Source organism: Ornithodoros turicata, chromosome 8 (assembly GCF_037126465.1).
Source record: "Ornithodoros turicata isolate Travis chromosome 8, ASM3712646v1, whole genome shotgun sequence".
NCBI lineage: Eukaryota > Metazoa > Arthropoda > Arachnida > Ixodida > Argasidae > Ornithodoros > Ornithodoros turicata.
The window spans coordinates 23,274,145-23,295,279 of record NC_088208.1 but is presented as its reverse complement, the minus strand read 5'-3'; the positions used below and the strand labels follow the sequence as shown (position 1 = coordinate 23,295,279).

Genomic DNA, 21,135 nt, shown 5'->3' with positions numbered 1-21,135 from the left:
TGCCTCTTGTTGACAGAAAAGTAGGACCGAAGGTCGCGTTCCTTTCAGGGACCATCGTAATCCCCTCAAGACCGTGGCTTTCGGGCGCGGCCTTGTTCGCCCTAGCTATACGAGCGTAGTTCAACTCTACCATATTGGTGGCGCTGTCGAACACTACGACGTCATTTGTATATAAACAGGAAGAGGTCTATCGTATCGTAGAGTGCCTTCGTGTTGTCTATTACATTCTAAACATTACGGCTAATTTTAGTCCTTCGATGGAGTGCACACCACAGCCATTGGTCCCTTTCTGGACTAAGTGCATGGAACTGTATCGGAAGCTTGTAGGGTGTGGGGTCAAACTCAAGGTTCAGGGTGACTAAAATAGAAAGCAATTGCAATAGATGGGACTAAAAGCGGTAATAACTCCCCAATTTATTCCTTTCTCTCTTATGGTGTATAACCAGGTAAATAAGTATCAAAACCAAAAACAAAGGAACAGGTTCTGACTGCGACAAGATGTCGCTATTAATCTGTCCAAGACTACTGTGAACAATAACAAAATAAGTAACATAGTTCCTTGAGCCCAGTCAACAGTCTCCATTTCGCTTCAAACAATAGCTAAACCTGCGTTTAAACTCGCGCTTCGTCCGTCTTGCGACCCTTCATCACATTCCTGCAAACTACCGGCCTGATCGACTCTCTCTAAAACCCTGTCAGCGTCGTCAGCATCATCCTCATCACCATCCTCTCATTTTCCCCCAATAGCAATGGGGTAGCATTCTGCTCAATGAGCGGAAGTCATCCCCATATCATCGTCATCATGTATTTCTCTCTCTCTCGTATCGTTTTTCTTATCGTTTTTTTTTGTTTTTTTTTACCCAATGGCCTCTCTTTCCAAAACTGCAGAGATAATTGAAAAGCTGAAGCATCCGCCTCCGTTGATCAGGCCTTCGGTGTCCAAGCAAACGGCGCCTCCAGAAGCTCTGCATATCATGCGCCAATGCTGGGCAGAGTACCCGGACATGCGCCCTGACTTCGACCAGGTTGCTGAACGATTCAAAGCACTCTACCACGGAAGGTATGCCCTCGAGAGATGCCCCACGTTAACGCTACTTGTCGCTACAGTAGAATACCTAGAGTTGAAGAGACGCGTTTCTCCTTGACTACGTTTCTGCTTTCAGAAAGTCAAATATCGTGGAGACGATGTTCCAGATGCTCGAGAAATACTCAAACAACTTGGAGGACCTCATACGTGAACGCACGGTTCAGTTGGACGAAGAAAAGAAGAAAACTGAACAGCTTTTGAACCGAATGCTCCCGAGGTAAATGGAATCCGTATTTCTTAAATGGACACTATAAAGTAAAAAAAAAATCCTCTTGCGCAATGACAGTTCCCGTTACTTTGGCACCGACACAACAGGAGTGGAGTTCGTATGTTGCGTAGTTCGTGAATTATGCCCCTGTCGCGTGGACTGATTTATTGTCACTTCCAGGGGTGGCATGCGCTTAGTGTCATATGTGTGCTGTCACACAGTGCCTTTTAGTGCGCTAACGATTTAGTGAGTTCCCCAAACTCACTTCTTTTCACTTCGGCAGGCCGAGCGCATAGGCTCGACAGTATAGGCCTTGAGGTACAGCTAAAAATATCGAGGAAAAGCAAAGGGCCCTGGCAGTCACAATATTTTTGAGCAAGTATTTTCAGCTGCGTGCTTATTTGATTTAAGTACAGTGTGTCTTGTGCCGAAAGAAAAATGTAAGTAGTCTCGTTAACAGCGTGTGCACACTTCGCAGACTGGTGATCATCTGGCCGGGGCCATATTTGTTGTGGCACATATTTGAGGCCAATTTTGTTTGACCGCCGGCATCAGCCCCTGGCTGACATTATTACACATATTCCTTGTAATATGTGTGTAATATGGGTGTGTCATTGCTCTTTTCTCCTTTTTTTCTATTAACATATACCCCCCTCAGCCTATTTGAGAAGGCGACATGCTGCACGTACCGCAGGGTAGGAGTGCGGATAATCGCTGTTGTTGTATTGGTTATTGTTGTATTCGTTGTTGTTGTCCTAGCATTGGTAGTTTGAACTTGCTGTAGTAGTTGTAGTTGTTGAGTCTTCTTGATGGCCTTCTTGAAATATCGAACATGATGAACACTTTCCTAGAACGATGTCCTACGCAGCAATAATAAAGTTACCACACTCACAGAAAATACAACGTGTTAGCAATGCGAACAAAATAGCAGATGGCAATTAGGCTGCAGTAAACTTTTTGTTTCAAGCTGTATACCTAGAGCTGTAACCGTTGCTTGATGCCTGCTGTTAGATTGTTGAGTTTTGTAAGTAATAACATTTTCTCTCGCAGTTCAGTTGCAGAGACGTTAAAAGCGGGGCTACCTGTTGTCCCAGAGAAATTTGAAGAAGTGACAGTGTACTTCAGTGACATCGTGGGCTTCACGACAATATCGGCGTACAGCGAGCCCATGGAGATCGTTGACCTTCTCAACGACCTGTACACTGCCTTCGACTCGACCATTAACCACTACAACGTATACAAGGTACGTATGTCACTAGAATGTTATGTGGTGACAGTGTGTGTGAGTGACTGAACTGAGTGTCTTTGTCACTCATTGTTCTTATGTAGTTAGCCATATTTGTTTTTCGAAGTAATCTGGGGTAGCCGGCTCTCGCAATGAGTGCCTATTTCTCAATTTTTTTTTTTTCTTATCAACTCAACTCAACTGATGCGGTAAATCGTTCCTTATACTGTTAGAGGAAACTTTAATATGACGTAGTATATTGCAATGCACACAAGAACGACAACAAAGAGCACACACCAGTACGAATCAGACTATGTATACAGTTCAGGACACGTAACCTCTCCGCCAGCGAAATACAACCGCAAAATGTTCAGCCAAATATTTTTACAACAAAACCAGCAGGAAAGTGCACTATATAAACCGTGTTTATTCACAATAAAATATTTTACTGGCCGTTACAACAGTTTAAAAACAAGTATAAACCGACGTTTCGGAACCTATATAGGTTCCATCATCAGAGCGAAAATGACCCGTTCTGGCAGAACGGGTCGTTTTTACTTGTTTTTACGGGGGTTTTACTTGTTTTTAAACTGTTGTAACTGCCAGTGAGATATTTTACTGTGAATAAACATAGGCAGCCCTGGCATTTGGACCATTTTCAACTATGTACACCAGCAAAGCATGTACCCAAGTACGTATAACAAAACAACAACAGGAAGGTACAGTATATGTACAGCGAAGTAACACAGCCAATAAAACAATCTGCAAGTTTACAACAAAACAACGCTATAGTTATGTACCGTTAGGGAAGAGCGCCTGCAAGGTTGACACGTCTACAAAGGCCACGAGCGATGCGAGTACCACAGACGCTAGAAGGCGACCTGTCCTAACGCAAATAAATCCCGTCGTAGTATTTTGACGGGGTTGACGCGCAACCGTCGCAGCAACAAGAATAACGGCGTGCTACGTTGTCGATGCGCCACACCCTGACAGCGTGCCGCTCACAGTATGTCTGCGCCGCAGGGTGTGTGACAAGGACACAGAGTCGTTGGCTTCATCGCCGGCTATGGAAGGTCACGGGGCAGGAGATGTTGTTGTGCTGCCAAACAAGTCCCCAAAAAATCCGTGCGGTGTGGCACTCATAGAGCACATGGCCATTAGATTACTTTCCACCTTCTTGTTCGTCTTGCCTTACATTTTGTTCTGTCTTCTTTAGATTTTTATGTATGATATTAATACCACTGTAGCGGCGGATGAAGATGAGCCGTGCATCTTGACTGCTGTTTCCGGCGTCCTTTTTCTATGTTAGTGTTTTCATGCTTGTAATTATGTCTCACGCTGTTCCTAAACGCGCGAACAGTAAATGAGTCACTGAGTAAATGAATGAATGAGTGAATGAACCATTGTGTGAACGAATTAATTCTTCTCAGACTCTCTTTGTGTTTTCATTCAGCGCTACCTCACTGCTCGTACTCTGAAAACTTTCCACGAGCACCGTTACCTTAGATGGAGTCAAATATAGCAACATGATGTGTGATAACAGTCACAATTATGTAGGCCCGCAATGTCAGATGCCCTTGTCTTTTATTTCATCTTCAAGGTGGAAACCATCGGAGACGCCTATATGGTAGTTGGAGGCCTTCCAGAACGCACCAGAGACCACGCTGAGCAGGTTGCCACTATGGCACTAGACCTGCTTCATGTGTGCGGTAACTTCAAGATACGCCACATGCCCACCGTGCCTCTCATGCTGCGCATTGGGATGCATACAGGTAAATACAACGAAATAATAAGTGCAGAAAGCACCGTGAAAGTCATTTCTTCTTGTCTGGTGGCTAGGGCCTGTTGTGGCAGGCGTCGTAGGCCTAACCATGCCACGGTACTGTCTGTTCGGCGACACCGTCAACACAGCATCTAGAATGGAATCTACCGGACGTGGTAAGTAATTGTACTATTGCAACGCCACCTATAGGCTAAAGTAGGCCTATTCGCTACCTCCTTTTCTCTGAGCTACGTGGAGATATGCCGTGTATTTACACGAGCAACTTCGCCGCGGAACATTCGAGATAGTGTAAGAGAAGGCAAAACAAAATGCTCACGGGGCGGAAGATCAGCTGCGTCTTATGTTGAGCATTCGCGTGCTGCCGTAATATTGGGAGTGGCGTACTGCGCAAATAGCAGACGACACCGCATAGGGTATTCCCCATGGTTAGAAGCCCATGAAGAGACATAATGTGCTCGCGTTCACGTGACAGCAGTAATGTCGTACGTAATGTCGTCTGCTTCAGCCAATCACTGCAGACGATTTCAAGCACAGCAAGCCTGTGGCTTCCGGTGGCTGCGGCTGATCGCCGCTAGCTTCCATGACTATGGGCGCAGAAAACACCGCTGTGATTGGCGGATTCTTAATGACTACCTCACGTCGATCAGTGATTGGTCCCCCTCCAGGCTAGATGGCAGTATTTTTAATCGTGAAGTAATCTGCCCGGCGTTTCTTGCAAGACGTTACAGGCATGGTGTAAGGTGGCCGGCAAGCTCTAACAAGCTATAACACATTATCAGTTCGCTACAACAAGTCATGAGAAATTCGTTGGCTTCATTTAGCTGTGCTGTAATAGCTGTGGACTTTGGAACGTAGTTCCCCAGCCTGATCACGAACTATTTCTTCTCTTGCAGCCTACAGAATCCACATGAGCAAAGCGACAGAAAGGAAGTTACGTCACGTGGGCGGATATGACGTCCAGTACAGAGGAGAAATCGTACTCAAGGCAAGTTGATTTTCATAGCTCAGTGAAAGAAAGCATCATGGTCCTGGCACCTGGTTCAAAGATAGTTCGTACTTCCCCCACCACCACGTTCACCCCAGCGTTCATTCCTTCGTCAAATAGAATTCTCTGCGCATCAGCAGCAGATGTAATCTGGGGTGGTATGATCACTCGTGATAATTCTTGGTTTTCCGTCGCGAGACAGTAATGACCGTCCTGGCGTCCTCAGACGGTTCGAGCCATCAACCTTGGTTCTTATAATATGTAAGCGAAACAGACGAAACGGGACATGTCATTCCCGTACCTCAGCTCTTCTCAGATTGCACTAGTCAATACAGAGCAGTGCCAATATAGAACAATATACAGCAGCATGAATGCAAAAGGGTTGCATCTTCAGGAACAGTCAGAGAACATATGTCAGGCTACGCTTGCTCACTGCTGTTCCGGATGTCCTAACGTGAAGATGCAGCATTTTGAAGCATACGATCACACTGCATTGCGACTCGGAGGCGTCATGTACACGTCTAAGACAATCACAGACGGGTTCGGAGTTGACCTGTTGGAGTTGACTTGGGGCGCGTTACGTAGCGTCTCTGCAGAGCGCGCTCCGTCCACTCTGTCCCTCTCGCTCCGGAGCCTCTGCTAAACTTCTGGGCGGAGTTGGCCTGTTGGAGTTGACCTGGGGCGCGTTAAGTAGCGTCTCTGGAGAGTGCGCTCCGTCCACTCTGTGCCTCTCGCTCCGGAACCTCTGTTAAACTTGTAGGCGGAGTTGACCTGTTGGAGTTTACCTGGGACGGGTTATGTAGCGACTCTGCAGAGCGCGCTCCCTCCACTCTGTGGCTCTCGCTCCGGAGCCGCTGTTAAACTCGTGGGCGGAGTTGACCTGGGGCGCGTTATGTAGCGACTCTGCAGAGCGCGCTCCGTCCACTCTGTGCCTCTCGCTCCGGAGCCTCTGTTAACCTCGTGGGCGGAGTTGACCTGTTGGAGTTGACCTGGGACGCGTTACGCAGCGACTCTGCAGAGCGCGCTCCGTCCACTCTGTGCCTCTCGCTCCGGAGCCTCTGTTAAACTTGTGGGGGGAGTTGACCTGTTGGGGTTGACCTGGGGCGCGTTATGTAGCGACTCTGCAGAGCGCGCTCCGTCCACTGTGTGCCTGTCGCTCCGGAGCCTCTGTTGAGCCTGTGGGCGGAGTTGACTTGGGGCGCGTTAGGTAGCGTCTCTGCAGAGCGCGCAGCGTCCGATCTGCCCCTCTTGTTCCGGAGCCTCTGTTAAACTTCTGGGCGGAGTTGACCTGTTGGAGTTTACCTGGGACGGGTTATGTAGCGACTCTGCAGAGCGCGCTCCCTCCACTCTGTGGCTCTCGCTCCGGAGCCGCTGTTAAACTCGTGGGCGGAGTTGACCTGGGGCGCGTTATGTAGCGACTCTGCAGAGCGCGCTCCGTCCACTCTGTGCCTCTCGCTCCGGAGCCTCTGTTAACCTCGTGGGCGGAGTTGACCTGTTGGAGTTGACCTGGGACGCGTTACGCAGCGACTCTGCAGAGCGCGCTCCGTCCACTCTGTGCCTCTCGCTCCGGAGCCTCTGTTAAACTTGTGGGGGGAGTTGACCTGTTGGGGTTGACCTGGGGCGCGTTATGTAGCGACTCTGCAGAGCGCGCTCCGTCCACTGTGTGCCTGTCGCTCCGGAGCCTCTGTTGAGCCTGTGGGCGGAGTTGACTTGGGGCGCGTTAGGTAGCGTCTCTGCAGAGCGCGCAGCGTCCGATCTGCCCCTCTTGTTCCGGAGCCTCTGTTAAACTTCTGGGCGGAGTTGACCTGTTGGAGTTGACCTGGGGCGCGTTAAGTAGCGTCTCTGGAGTGCGCGCTCCGTCCACTCTATGCCTCTCGCTCCGGAGCCTCTGTTAAACGGGTTCTTCAGCCAAAGAGCATTGCGTGTGCACGTTGTGTGCACAGAGCGCCTCTAGGCCTCTTGGTGTCACTGAATGTTTTTTTCCGGTAGAGCCGTCTTCCGATCCGGCAGTCTGCCCAGGCTCCGAGCCTTAAAAAGATTAAGGTGCAGGTGGGTCCAACCGGAGAGGAGGGTCGAGAGCGCGAGAGGCACTCCGACTTGTGAGTAGGAGCGCGGGAGCGCCACACTTCACGAAAGGAGATGTCCCGTTTAGTAAAAAGGAGCACGCTGCATGCGCTCTGGACGAGCGGACGCTGTAATTTGCGTTACAGGAGCCGTAGCTGTCCTCGTAAAACACATTGCGCTGTGCATCAGCGTGCTTTCTGTGCACGCTTGGACCGCTACACGACTCGAAGTGCCCGTCTGTGAAGATGGCATCGGATAGATTTGTGCAGTGCAGATACCCAGTGGGCGTTTCGTGGACGTTTCAGCGGGCAAGAGCATGGCGTTTCTAGAAAACATGTCCCATCAACTGGACCTCACTCTGCGCACCGACGCCCGCGCTAACCCGCCACCAGACACGTATCGTGCATAGACTTGGTCATTGAAAGCACCCACTTCGTTCAAGACGTCGCACTCATCTCGCCAACCATTTCAACGACCACGAAGCAGTGGTCATCACACAGAAATCAACAGTTTGTGTACAAACTTTAATGCGTCCTCACTCAACCACACACAGTTGACGCACTTGATCTTTTTTTTTTTTTTTGTAGCGTCAGTTATTTTCACGCTTGTTCTCCATCCACTGGGTAGTACTTCTAACGCTAATCGATACATATATTCCTTTCAGGGTCGAGGCCGGCAGCCGACGTATTGGTTGATCGGAAAGCAAGGCTTTGAGAAGTCCTTGCCAATACCTCCCACCGAGGAAAAGTAAGTAGTAGATATATGTTACTAACAGCGTTACTACTAGAAGAATCACACTGAGGCCGTGCTCTCGCGCATCGTCTTCGGTGTCCGCCAACCATCCCACTAGCGCCACTACAGTGGGTATTACCTGTATGTCATTAGTCCATCAAGTATTCTACGGAGGAAGTAGTTCCCAACGTTTTCAGCATGCCAAAACTGCAATAACAGGCCCAAATGTAGAAGTCCGTGCGACCTCTTCAATGGGGGAAGCGCGAACCCCGCTGGTCCCATCTGTCAATACTCATAGCGTCTAACATAACCCCCTAGATGCATTTCGAAGAAGAGTTGGAGTTTAAGGAGTGTTAGAATAGAGCAAGCGCTTATGGGCACCAATGAAACTGCAGTTCATCACTGCGCATACCTGGAACCCGTGCTTTGGATGTTGGGTGCACGCAGCGACGAACATCGTTTTGAGCAACATAAATTCAACAATGACAGTTGGGATCAAAACTTGTATTTTGCAAACTAAATTAATTCCGCATGCGAAACGAATACTGCGGCGGCCGCTTGATGGTGCTCCATGTTGGCGCACGCTGCTTGCGTTTTGGGTTGCGGTGGAAAAACCCCATTACCGGCTACGGTAAAGTTGCTCCACCTATTCTAAAAATGCCCGATATATCGTTGACCGAACTACAAAGTGGTGATGAATTGATAAACTTTCGCGTTTTCTGCAATGCATGATGGTGCTTGAATGATATCTTTCTTTGCACGCCTGCAGCGGGAACAACCACGGGTAAGTCGTTAGACTTCATATGGGCTACAAAAAACTTCGAAACGAGTATCAGTTGGCACAGTGTGTTCTGATGTGAAGAATTCAGAAGAAGCACGTTGATCTGTAACGTTTTTAAGCTACCACGTCTTGATGAACCGTAAAAGTAAAAAAAAAATGTTACTGAATACACTAATATAGCATGACATTTGTCCAGGCCAAGGACGAAATCTTGGTCATGATACTGGGATTAAGATGTTATAGATATGTTTTTGCTTTCCAATAATGTAAAAAGGGTTTGCCTGCACCATTTAGTATTTTAGTAGTGCTCTTCACAAACTTGAGTATGATAGTTTGATCATTTTTCTGCGCTTCGACATGTTAAGTTGGAAATCTACTAATATCTGACATCCATTCAATGCAACTTTCAAAAAACTGTCAAACAGAACCAACAGTGTGAAAAACGGTCCACTGTTTGTCGAAAGGCATTGCAAAATTCGTCCCATAGCAATCATCTATCTCCTCGCAAGCTGTGTAGCTCCTGTGAATTAAAAATTATGGGGGGACACATGGGTTTGCTTTTTAGCGTTCCGACCTCAATGCTGTATCGGTTTCTTTCTAAAGGTTTAAAGACGAAGAAATCTTCAAAGCCCTCGGCCGCAAAAAATCGGACGATATCCTAGACGCTCCCCACTCTCCACTGTCACCTTATTCGAAGTGGCACGGGATGCCAGACGCACGGTGCGGTCCAGACGTCAACCGAACTCCCACCGGAGTCCGGGGCCTCATCTGTCGCGCTTCCATCGCCTCTTCACAGATCGACGCGTGCTTTCTTCCTGATAACGAACTTGCAACCCCTACGGATCCGAACCAGAGTCCTCTTAATCCGTCTCGTTCCTGGAACGGCAGTCCAACGGGGCCGTCGTCGCGGAGGGGGAGGTTACGGTCGACCGACAGTTCCGGTACAAACGGCGTGCTGAAGAAGAACAACAGAATCGCGGACAGGGCATCTCCACGTACGATTCGACTGTCGTGGTCTGAGGTCAACAAGGAGGACCATAGCAACGGGTTGCACGTCGAGGATGCGTTCTTGAGGTCGTGGCCATCAACCAGGTCTCCGTCTCCGTCGTTTCGTCGGACTAGGTCGCTTCGTTTGGTGACGACGCATGGTGATGGTGAAAAAGCGAAGGGTGTCGGGAGTAGGCGTGGAGATTAACGCAAGTGTAGTGAATGGAGTCAGAGGTGTCAGTCGCGAAACTTAGTTTTGAAGTGGACAAGTTTCGCTGTCGCAGTGCGTTGCTCTTCAATGTCAGTAACTGTGATTCTTGTCAAAGTATTTTCATAACAACAAGACAACCGAACGCTTCAGGTGTATACTAGGCAATTTACTGTTCGTGCAGCATGTACACCCGCACACGCTGCTGAACGGACCTTTAGATTTAAGGACTTGTTAAAGAGTTAGGTGTTGTACATAATAATTTGTAAGTGCTGTTGGGACCCAGTGAGGAAAAACTCTGATGTTGCAGTGTTTTATGAAGGTTTACGTGTATCTGTGGAAGTTGTCTGTCCTTATACCACGATACTTTTTTTTTAAATTGATGGTCATCTCGTCGAGCCTATTATAGTTTTAGGTATTATTACAGTATTTACCTGTTTTTAGGTTCGTCGTTTTAGGTTATTCCATAACATGTTCCAGTTAAGGATTTTTCGTACCGTAACGAACGAAAGAGGCAGGTTTATTTTTAGTGCGCGTCGATGATGGCGAGAGCACGTATAGCTGCCTTTCCCCATAGATTACAGAATGTGATGAGATACATGAAGATATACATACCAGTACATTCTCGACTGTTAGTAGAAAGAGTACTAACCCAACTGAGCGTTCGTTGTCGCGTCGCTAAAGGAGTGATTCCCTCCCTTGCTTCAAGGACGTCGCGTATATCAATCTGTCCAGTTGCGCTATCAAAGTGCACGCAAGTAATTTCGGTGTTTCGTGTTCGTGCAATTGTACTGTCAATACGTTCTGAAATGCAGCCACCTATATCTGTGTGTTAACTGTGTATTTACTCACGTCAAATTTCTGCCTTTCGGGAAAATGTACATAGCAAATGCCGTATGCAAGTGGGGCCGTATCAGCATATAGTAACGATGACGTATGCGATACCAGTGTGGATTTATATGCAAGATAAGACTATCATGGCAACATCTTGATAGCGTGGGTATTTTTGCACTCGCTTGATAAGAAGTCCATAACGTTTAACCCCGGTTACATTTGCCCTGTCGTGTTCAAAGCCTCTCTATAGTCTTGTCGTCAGCTTTGTGGACGTTGCTTGTTAGCTCTGTGGCTGTTGGATGTATTTCAGTGCTATTATTTTGATACTCTATATTTATTTTTATTCGCAGGCAATGTAAATATACTTACGGAATAGGTGGGTTCCTATGTAAAGGTCATGATCATGCGAAGGTGTCATTGAGACAGATCGCTTCATTTTGTGAAATACTTATTGTGAAAAAGTGCATTTGGAATGAGTAATAGCTCACGTGTTAAGATCTCTGCACTCTTGACGTGTCGTCCGCTAAAGTGGCAGCCTGGCCTAACTGAACACTTCGATCGCGTTTCGATTTTCGATTTCCAGTTCGATTGAAACTCCAATGTACTGACTTACAAAGTTTTCTCACACGAGTCTTCGTATTTGTTGAGAAACTCGATAAACATATTCCGGTTCTGCTCATTCGTTGTCCACACACTGCTCTCGCATCTTTTTCGTCCAATTTCTTCATGTGTACCTCACATGTGTCGCGTCATTTTTGCGTTCCCAGTATAATGTGCTGTAGTCGCGGACAAACAACAATATGGACAAAAACTTATCGGGGTAAAGCATTCCAAAATGTTCGGCGGTAATGTTCGTCAGCGTTTTCTTTCTTCCTTGTTTACAAGACTGTGACCAGCTTGTTTCCAAGACCCCCTCCGTGGACCCTTCCCTTCATGTGGAGGGCACCCTAACATTTCCCGCCCTCCGCTTTTTGCTTAAAAGGGCACTAAAGTCCAAAAACTTCTCCTTTCGGCATGAGAGATGCCGTTACCTTTACGCCAACACAAAGGGAAAAGAATCTATTCGTTGCGTCGTTCGCGATTTATGGGCGAAAGAAACAAATTAACGTCTTCTCTCTTCCTCTCTCTTTCAAGAATGACGACAATGCGGGGCGGGCTCTCATTGGTCTCCTCAAATGACTTCTCCAATCAGCGTGGGAGATCGTTTGAAGAGACCAATACGAGGGCTCTCCGCACTGTCGGCTTCTTGAGAAGAAGAGGAAGTGAAAGCGTAAACTACGGTTTCTTTTCGTTCATAAATCACGAACAACGCAACCGATGAATCCCGTTCCTTCTACGTTGGTTTCAGGGTAACGGCGTTTCTCATTCCGCGACGAGAAATTTCTGCGCTTTAGCACGTATTCACAGGAGCGACATCCTTCCGGAATATTCTAATGGAAGAAAAAGCGAAAACGCTGTCCACGGAGTCCCCAAGTTCCGTCCCGTGTTATGTTGAACATTCACACGGCGCCGGAATATCGCGAGTGGCGTACCGCGCACTTAGCAGACGACACTTAGCAGACGACACCGTCAGCGTCTTTCCCTGTCGTCTGCTACAGAATGTCTTGTGGCTGTGTCGCGGGATATTCCCCAAAGTTAGCAGTGTACGTGAAAGACGCTCGCGAGCACGTGACAGCACACATCTATGACGTTTTTCGCATCTTCCGCTGAAGTATCCTGGGGAATGTCACTCGTGCGAATACACCGTCCCTTTAAAAGGTGGTGCCTAGAGAGCAGCGTTAAGTTTCGTTTTCATACATTACAACTTCACGGTAGCTGGATGGAAATACCAATTCCTCAAGGCGATAACCGTACCTTTCAACTATCTTTTCCACTTAAGATGCAGCACAGCTTCCTCGCATCGCAAAGTAGCGCTGCCTTGCATCAAACTGAGTTTAGATGCAGAATGTCGAACGAAACAACAATAACAACAAAAAACAAAAACAAAAAAGAAAACATGATATAAATATGTTGTTTCAAACGGCTCCCCAGAAGCCTTCTACATGTTGTGAGATGCACATCCATCAATCACAATATGTCATCAGCGTCTCGCGGCACTTATTCGTGACTGGTCGTGATATGTGAGTCTTTTCTGGAACATTCTGGAAGATTGTGATCATATTGCGTCCTTTTCGTACACAAAGGCAGAAAAGCGAGCAATCGGTGGAGTAGCGTTCTCATTCCTTGCAGTGCACGAAGAATATATATATATTTATATTTTTTCTCTTTTCTTTTTCTTTTTTTGTAGGGTGATGCACTACATGCAATCCACTTTACCGTTTACAGGAAAAGGGCAGTTCCGTATAAAAAAAAACATTTTGTTCGTGATTCATCCAGAAATGAACCCGCTGAAGTGGAAAAAAAAATCTTAATGTTACAGTTTAATGAGGCTTCTGCAGTGACGTCACGTTTAGTCATGTGACTCGGGAAAACATATTGCCGCACCGGAGTTACAGTAGGAGGGCATGTCGTGAATTGTTGCGGTATGCGGTATATTGGAAAAACACATGCTGTTACCTCATTCGGCCCGCAGTAGGACGCATGTGACGCATCGACATGTTTTCCCGAGTCACGTGGCTCAAAGGCGCTCAAAGGCTGCGCGTGACGTCATGTGCATGAGCCATTAAGGAGAGCACGCAACCTAACTCTCGCGCTTATTAGAAAATTGATGCCAGGAAAATGTTCTGTGGAATACTATTACAAATCAGAATTGAAATTATGTAATGTGAAAAGCTTCTTCACTATTAAACCCTTTTGACTATCTTCATTTATTTTTTTTCTTTCTCCGGCGCATTTGCAGTATGTATTGTATCTTGTTTTCTGCACGTACCTGTACCCAACCGAGGGTCCTTTTTCTATTTCGTTCTTTCTTAAAAACATGCCCTCTTGAATAGAAGTTCATATTTAGGGAACATAGTCAAGGAACACGAAGATTCTGAACAGGGTCACGAATCCAGGATGTGCACTGAGGCTCGCCCTGACTTCTAGACCAAAATAAAAAGGACAGCATCGGCTTGCGTAGTCCACACATCCTATAGGACCTTCCGAGGGAAAGGGTCCTTGTTAAGAGCAAGGCAGTGTTAAGTGCAGGAGACCACGACATAGGTACTGAGATGTGTAGCGTGCAACCGGCACAGAAGGTGCACACTCCGCGACAACATAAGAGCTACAGTCACCGAGCTGTATCTCCGCCAAAGGATAACGTAGTCCGCACATTGCGCATATTTTGCGCGTTTACATGAAAATCACGCAAGTGTGCTCCAAGTATGCCGTCGCAGACGAGTACGTGTTTTCTCAACATGATCACTGTACAAGCAACAGTTTGAGCCATGCGGCTGCACTACATTGTGACTCGGAGTCCGGCCGCACTACATTGTGACTCGTCCAAACCAATCACAGATGTTTTTAGATTTATGAGCGGAGTTTATTCGTCCCGAAGAATAGGTGCCCATCGTTATCGCAGTCGCTGCGGAGATTGCATGCGCGGATCACGAGGTGCGGGTTACAGAACTGAGCCAGTGAAGCTCGACCTTAGGTCACAACGACGAGCACGAGGTGGCCTAGTCCCAGTCCTGCTGCCCAGTCCTTGACGTCAGGAATTCCAAATAAGTCAATCTGTAGTAAGTCGAAGAAAATAATAATGTCGTAATTTCCGTATCCAAAGTTTTCTCCGTATGCTGTTCAGCCGCCTCCTTGATGATGGTGATGGTGATGTGATAAAGAAAAAAAACGCCACTTTGATCTTAGTTGACTTTCATCTTACTTGTAATGAAAGACAGAAGGAATTATGCTCATGGAGAAGGAAATAATTATACCGCATAAAATAACCCCATGAAACACGCCATAGAGCTATGTGACGCTTAGAGTATCCCATGTGGCGTAGAGACCTCTAGTTCATGACAAGACGTGTTCAATACGTGACAAGACGTGTTGATTTACAGCTTAAAATCACTTCTAAATGTAAAGTGTACATAGTCTGTTAGGTGTTCAAAAGAATTTTTACGACTACAAGGAAGTTGTTTGAGACTCACGGTCAGCAAATGAAACGCATTCTGATCCTGGACTTGCACAAGTTTCACCAAGCACTGTGCTAATGCGTTTTTAGTCTTTTTAACTAAAATAAGTGACGTTGTCGCGCCTTGTGTCGAGTCCAGACTAATTACTTGATTCAATTTGTGTTGTGTACATTTGTGTGTGCGTATCGGTGATATATTGAGATCATGTCGTCCAACGACCAAAGTCTGAATGTCTATTAAAGTATTTGTGTATTAAATTGTGTGCACACCTCTTTGTTTTTGTTGCAAAGTTGATGTTCTTCTGCAAAGTCCCTACTCCAGTAAATCGATTTAAAATTTATACAGTTATTTTTTTGCAAAATAAGCTCTAACACAATCATGATAACACAAGAAGTACCTAACCCATGGCTCACGCTTGTTTAAAATTGTGTTGCGTATTTTATGCCTTTGTGCATGACGTTATCTGCCTTCGAGGCCTTCATGCTACAAGGACTTGGATGTAGTATCATTATCCACCTTTTCACCCCATCATTTTGTGTCTCATACGAATGAAGTGTCAAATTTTCCTCACTCATCGCTAGATGCATTTGCTCTTCTTGTTGTTGTTTAAAATCAATCAAACTGAACGTAAGCTTCATAGTGGCTTTTGAGCACTCGCATCTTGTGATATGAAAAATCTGCGTTTGCTGACTGTGCCTCTTCAAAGCTCTGGAAAAACCAAGCTAAGTTTCACCTGCATCTTCACGTGCTTTCTGTCATCGTCATCAGCATCGTCATCGTCGTCACGTAAGGTGTGTCAGCCTAGAGTGGCGACACGCTGCACGTGCCGCAGGGTAGGACTGCGGATAATTTCGACCATATGGGGTTCTTTGTCGTGTCGTCATCTTCTCCAAGCAACAAGAATGCTTTATTTTTGTGTGTGTGTGTGTGTGTGTGTGTGTGTGTGTGTGTGTGTGTGCGTGCGTGCGTGTGTGTGTGCGTGCGTGTGCGTGTGCGTGTGCGTGTGCGTGTGCGTGTGTGTGTGTGTGTGTGTGTGTGTGTGTGTGTGTGTGTGTGTGTGTGTGCGTGTGCGTGCGTGCGTGCGTGCGTGCGTGCGTGCGTGCGTGCGTGCGTGCGTGCGTGCGTGCGTGTGATTATGAGTGGAGTGAATGGAGTGTTTAACGCGGCAGGCAATGGTTTTACCCTATCCCTGAAGGCACTAATAATCTGGTGAAAAAATCTGGCTCTCTTCACAGAGAGAACCGAAACCCAACTTTATCCAGGATTTGACCAGATGGACCAAGCAAGCAATTTTGCTTACACGTCGAGTCTAGCATTTCGTGATACACTGTAGTTGCGTAGTCGTAAAAGGCTGGTAGTACGGGCACTGGGCACTGGAGAATGACATATTGGGCGCTGGAGAATGACGTGTACCGAGAGTTCTCAGGCGACCACAGTAACGGCATCTTGGTGAGTCGATCTGACGCAATCGGTACCCTAGCTCAAGCAGCCCAACACCTTGGCCCAATATTGAGCTAATATTGGCAATGCCGGCCCAAGATTGGACCAATATTGGGCCAAGATTGGCAATGCCGGCCCAAGACTGAACCAATATTGGGCCAGTATTGTCAATGTCGAGCCAATATTGGGCCAAGATTGGCAATGCCGGCCCACGATTGGACCAAGATTGAACCAAAATTGGGCCAGGATTGTCAATATCGAGCCAATATTTGGCAAGATTGGCAATGCCGGCCCAAGATTGGACCACGATTGGACCAGCATTGGACTAGTATTGCCAATATCGGTCCAACATTGGGCCAAGATGTCGTGCTGCTCCGGAGGTGACCATTAAAAGCACATTGAGCCGCATCCAATGAATTAACCCTGCACCTTGCCGAGGTCTATCACACATGGCACACGGAGAGTACATGTCCAACAGTAAGACGTTCAATGAAGGTTTAATACTATTTCTTTCAGAAAGAGGTTCGTGAAATATCTACCGCCAATTATGATCCTATAATGCCACAACATTTAAATACGTTTAGCACAATGCCCAAAGATACAGCAAATCTAACCTCTATGCATAACCTTTCGTTTTTCATATCACTTCCTCCAAAAGTGATGATGTCAACAATTCTAGCCGGCATTTTAGTAACCCGCGTGACAGATAATGTACTGCGGAACCCAGCCAACCATCTAATGAATTCAACCAACTCAAGGAAAAGAGATGCTGACGCCAGGAATCAAATCTGGGTCTTCTTATATCGGCCCCAAGAACACCGAGTATCCTCTGGATGTACGAATAATGTCCAAACGGATTTGTACGTCCAGTGGATATCTCAGGGATATACATCGGACGTACGAATTCGTTAGGACATTATTCGTGCATCCAGAGGATATCCGGTGTTGTTGGGGAGAAGACCGGGCTTCGATTCCTGGCGTCAGCACCTCTCTTCCCTGAGTTGGTTGAATTCATTAATTTCAGGGAGTTTGAGGCTTATAGGAAGACCTCGCAAGGATAAAAAAAATAATAATAAGTGTGCATCATATAGAACATGAACCACACCCTCGGTACCGAATACAACATTCACATTCATTTTGCGCGAGTAATGAATTCATAAATGATGACGATAGCAAACCGAAACCGCAATGCGAAGAGCACAAAAACAGAGCTTCATATTACGGCGGTTCATCTGGAGGAGGATACCCTGACGTCACCCAGCAGCATTGTCGTTTGCTTCCAAGTCTACTTTCTTTCTTTCTTTATTATTTCTTTATTATTATTTCTAGTCATACATTCATTCTCTATTTTTTTTCTTTCAGCGCCCCCTCACTTCACAGAGAGGAAGCGCTTGCTTCGTAATAAATTCATTTGAGTAAAATCTGCGCAGTTTTGGACAGAGATATCTACACACGTTCCTCACGTCCCAAAAATTGAGGATATACCACAACCTTTGCGGTGATCTTGTTGCGGAGTCCCACTTCAAGTGTTTGTGTCGTCCCTAATTGTGGTCAAGCCTCGGCAAATCTCGTTGTTTACCGGTGACACTCTATAGCGAAACTTACGGTGCGCTCGCGAAGACGATTTGTGACCATTGATGACACGGTTTCAAAACATAAACTCGACCTACCAGCGGCATGATCGAGTACTTAGGAGAGTCCACTCGTTGGTGGTAGCCAAGGTGATGGGTTCGAATCCTACCGCCGGCTGTGCCGGCTGAGGTTTTCCCTCGATTTCTCGGCAGGTTTTCCAGGCGAATGTCGGCCCAGTTCCCCCTGAAGGCGACCCAGGACACATACTAACCCTCCTGTCCCCCACCTCCTTCCCGCTGCCCTCTCTCTTCATTTGTCCCCATTCGTACGACACTTATAGCCACAGTTGCTTCGCGGCGCTAACACGAAATAAATAAAAAATAACTGGACTTCATACCCTAAACATGAAAGGCGATGACGACGCAAAAACGAACACGTTCTAAAAAAATCGTGACCCGCAAAAGGCTTTTGCACTGCGAGGCCCTCAATAGCGTGCATGACGGGTGTAGCCTGCGCAGCCATCGGCGGCTAAGCATACAAGACTTTCCCTAATAGGGCAATTATGAATATGGCAGCACGCTGCCTGGTAACGCTCGTGTGCTCGAAGGAGGCAACAAAACAAGGCAGTTCATTTACGTAACCCGTGACGCGTGAAACACATTCGCTGGAGCGGATACTAGCGGATGAACCTTTCAGGTAGGATATCCCGTGTTTAATATTAGGAACGAAGAAGTTGTAGGGAAATACGTAAGTCAACGCTACAGTTTTTAAATTCTTCGATCTGGTACGTGGGAACGTTGAAATCTATAGCACTGCGGGAGTCGTTGTCTTTGTGTAGGGTCGACTTTTTTAACAGCGCTCCCTGTGGTGCAAACCGTGCAATAATATATCCTGGTCTCATTGTGAACGTGCGTCTCCCATAGTCGTGTAACAAGTACGAGTAACTATAACGGCAAACTGCTGGTGGGGACATATAACATATAGACATTGCGAGGTAGAATAATTAGCATCATTCAGTTGTTGTGCATTCAAATACTTGAAAACTGTGCTTTTCACTGCCACACTCCAAGCCACAGAACGCGTCTTACAACTTCTTCTCATAATTTTCTACTTAAAAATATTTAATTCGGGCGCAAAGGTTAATAAACAGTAGGACTGAGCGAGAATACATATTATCTGAGGACCGAATTTCAGCCTTATTAGTTGCTACAGCGTCCGTTGACGCGGAAGTAACAGGGTAAACCAGCCATGTTGTACAGCCATGAATTGTAATAATGTTTTCGAACAACACACTGCGCCAGGTGCTTCCAGACTAAGAACCTAGGTGCTCTATGCATTTATCGATGACACCGAGCTGCGTTATCTGAGCCAACGTAAGAGCCCCGAATTTCGCAGGTCGCTTCAGGCTTACTTGACATGTTTGTGCGTTTTATTTGTTCGTTTACGTAGACCCAAGTCTTTCTCCGCGGTACGTATGAGGCGTCATGACCACGAGAGGCGGCCTCACGAAATGGGCCTCCACCCGAGAAACGTCATCATGACGTTGGTAGACAGACTGAAACCGAAACAAATCGGAAGGGGATGGCTGGGTTCTACGAATGGGCACTTGTTCGTTGCCTCCTATTGAAAGAAAAGTAGGACCGAAGGTCGCGTCCGTTTCGAGGACCGTCATAATCCCGTCAAGACTGTTTGCGTGACCTTGTTCGACCCCTAGCTTCTAGCGTAGTTCAGGTCTGCCAAAATGACTGGCCCTGTCGAACACTATGACGTCATTTGTTTACAAACAGGGAGATGTCTATTGAGAGCAATTTGAAACGCTCATAATTGCGAAGGTATTCTGTCGCATGAGTGAAGTGGCGTTGTATTGATAGCATCTTGGCGAACTCTAACTGTACTTATATCTAGCATGAAAGACAATTTCGCGAGCTCTGCAGGAAGAGAGAGAGAGAGAGAAATACATGATGACGATGATATGGGGATGACTTTCGCTCTGCAGGAAATAGCGCGCCGAAGTGTGAATTTCATGACAACGTCGGCGTATACGAGGAAAATACGGGGTGGGTGGTCTAAAAGGTCAGTCACATTTCCGCGCGTGATGCCATACCTACTTCACGGACAGACTTCTGCAACCATAGAGTGAATAATTTGTGCCAAAGAAGCCTCCGAAAAAAAAAACGTGCCTACCAGGCACTGCATAACAAAGTAAATACGACCACGCAAACTTTTGTCTTCATACATCTCCTATGCGCTCTACCGACGTAAACACGGCGATCTGCCGCTAGGTGAGTGCTGCTTCCGCCTGGGGGCGCTAGCGGCGTCGAAACCTAAATAAATCCACATCTGCTTGCACCCGTAGGCGGATACTATACACTACCATTGTCAGACTGCTGTGTGTACGTCGGTATAGCGCATGAGAAATGCAGGAAGACGAAAGTTTTCGTGGTCATATTTATTTTATTACACTGTGCTTAGTAACTGCTATTTCTCTCTTTCTTTTTTTTTGTAGTTTTCTCTGGCATAAATTCCTTAGTCCGAGGCAGTGGAAGTCTGTTCGGCTAGTAGTGTTAGCGTCACGTGCGAAAATGTAACTAAGCCTTCGGAGCACCCACCCTATACAATCAAAATAAAAATAAAAATCACGTCATGCTGAAAAAAAAAACAGACTATAAGGAATGTAGTAAACAGGTGCCACTCACAGCTGCAGAATGTTCTATAGAGAGCCAAAACAAAAAGAAAGCCGCTCACGCTAACAACGACATTACGTCACCAAGGTCATCCACGTCAGGGGTTACTACAACAAAACGAGTCAATAGAGAGTTTTAGCGGACCGTTGTTAAGGTGGCTTGCGTCGAACCGTATCAGATTCTGAGTCATGCACGACTGCGATTGGTTCCGATAGGCACGATAACCTTATCGACGGTATACTAAAACTCACTAATATGACACAACCATCATGGATCGCATGTGCTTAGCTCTACGTCAAACGCGGACCGGTTGTGCCGCCGAGCCAACCACTGCCATCATTCTTTTATCTCTTATCTTTTTTTACATTTAAAGGTACACTACGGAACGATCGGTGAAAAAATCGCTGCAAATCGTAGTTGGTGCATAATGTCCACAGTATACTTACCATCAACTTCGTTCCTTTCTCATGTGGCGAATTATGCCACAAAT

The 21,135-nt window shown here is 46.6% G+C and overlaps 1 protein-coding gene across 1 annotated transcript in view; it reads left to right on the top strand.

Moving 5' to 3' along the window:
• LOC135366727 (retinal guanylyl cyclase 2-like) overlaps positions 1–12,031 on the top strand; it is a 129,152-nt gene extending 117,121 nt beyond the window's left edge. The window contains exons 11-19 of the mRNA XM_064599570.1: positions 889–1,060; positions 1,164–1,304; positions 2,346–2,538; positions 4,121–4,292; positions 4,360–4,458; positions 5,197–5,288; positions 8,017–8,099; positions 8,854–8,868; positions 9,469–12,031. Coding sequence (XP_064455640.1) covers positions 889–1,060; positions 1,164–1,304; positions 2,346–2,538; positions 4,121–4,292; positions 4,360–4,458; positions 5,197–5,288; positions 8,017–8,099; positions 8,854–8,868; positions 9,469–10,060 — 1,559 coding nt within the window. The 3' untranslated portion in view covers positions 10,061–12,031. The remainder of the gene's footprint in view (positions 1–888; positions 1,061–1,163; positions 1,305–2,345; positions 2,539–4,120; positions 4,293–4,359; positions 4,459–5,196; positions 5,289–8,016; positions 8,100–8,853; positions 8,869–9,468) is intronic.
• The last annotated feature ends 9,104 nt before the right edge of the window (positions 12,032–21,135 follow it).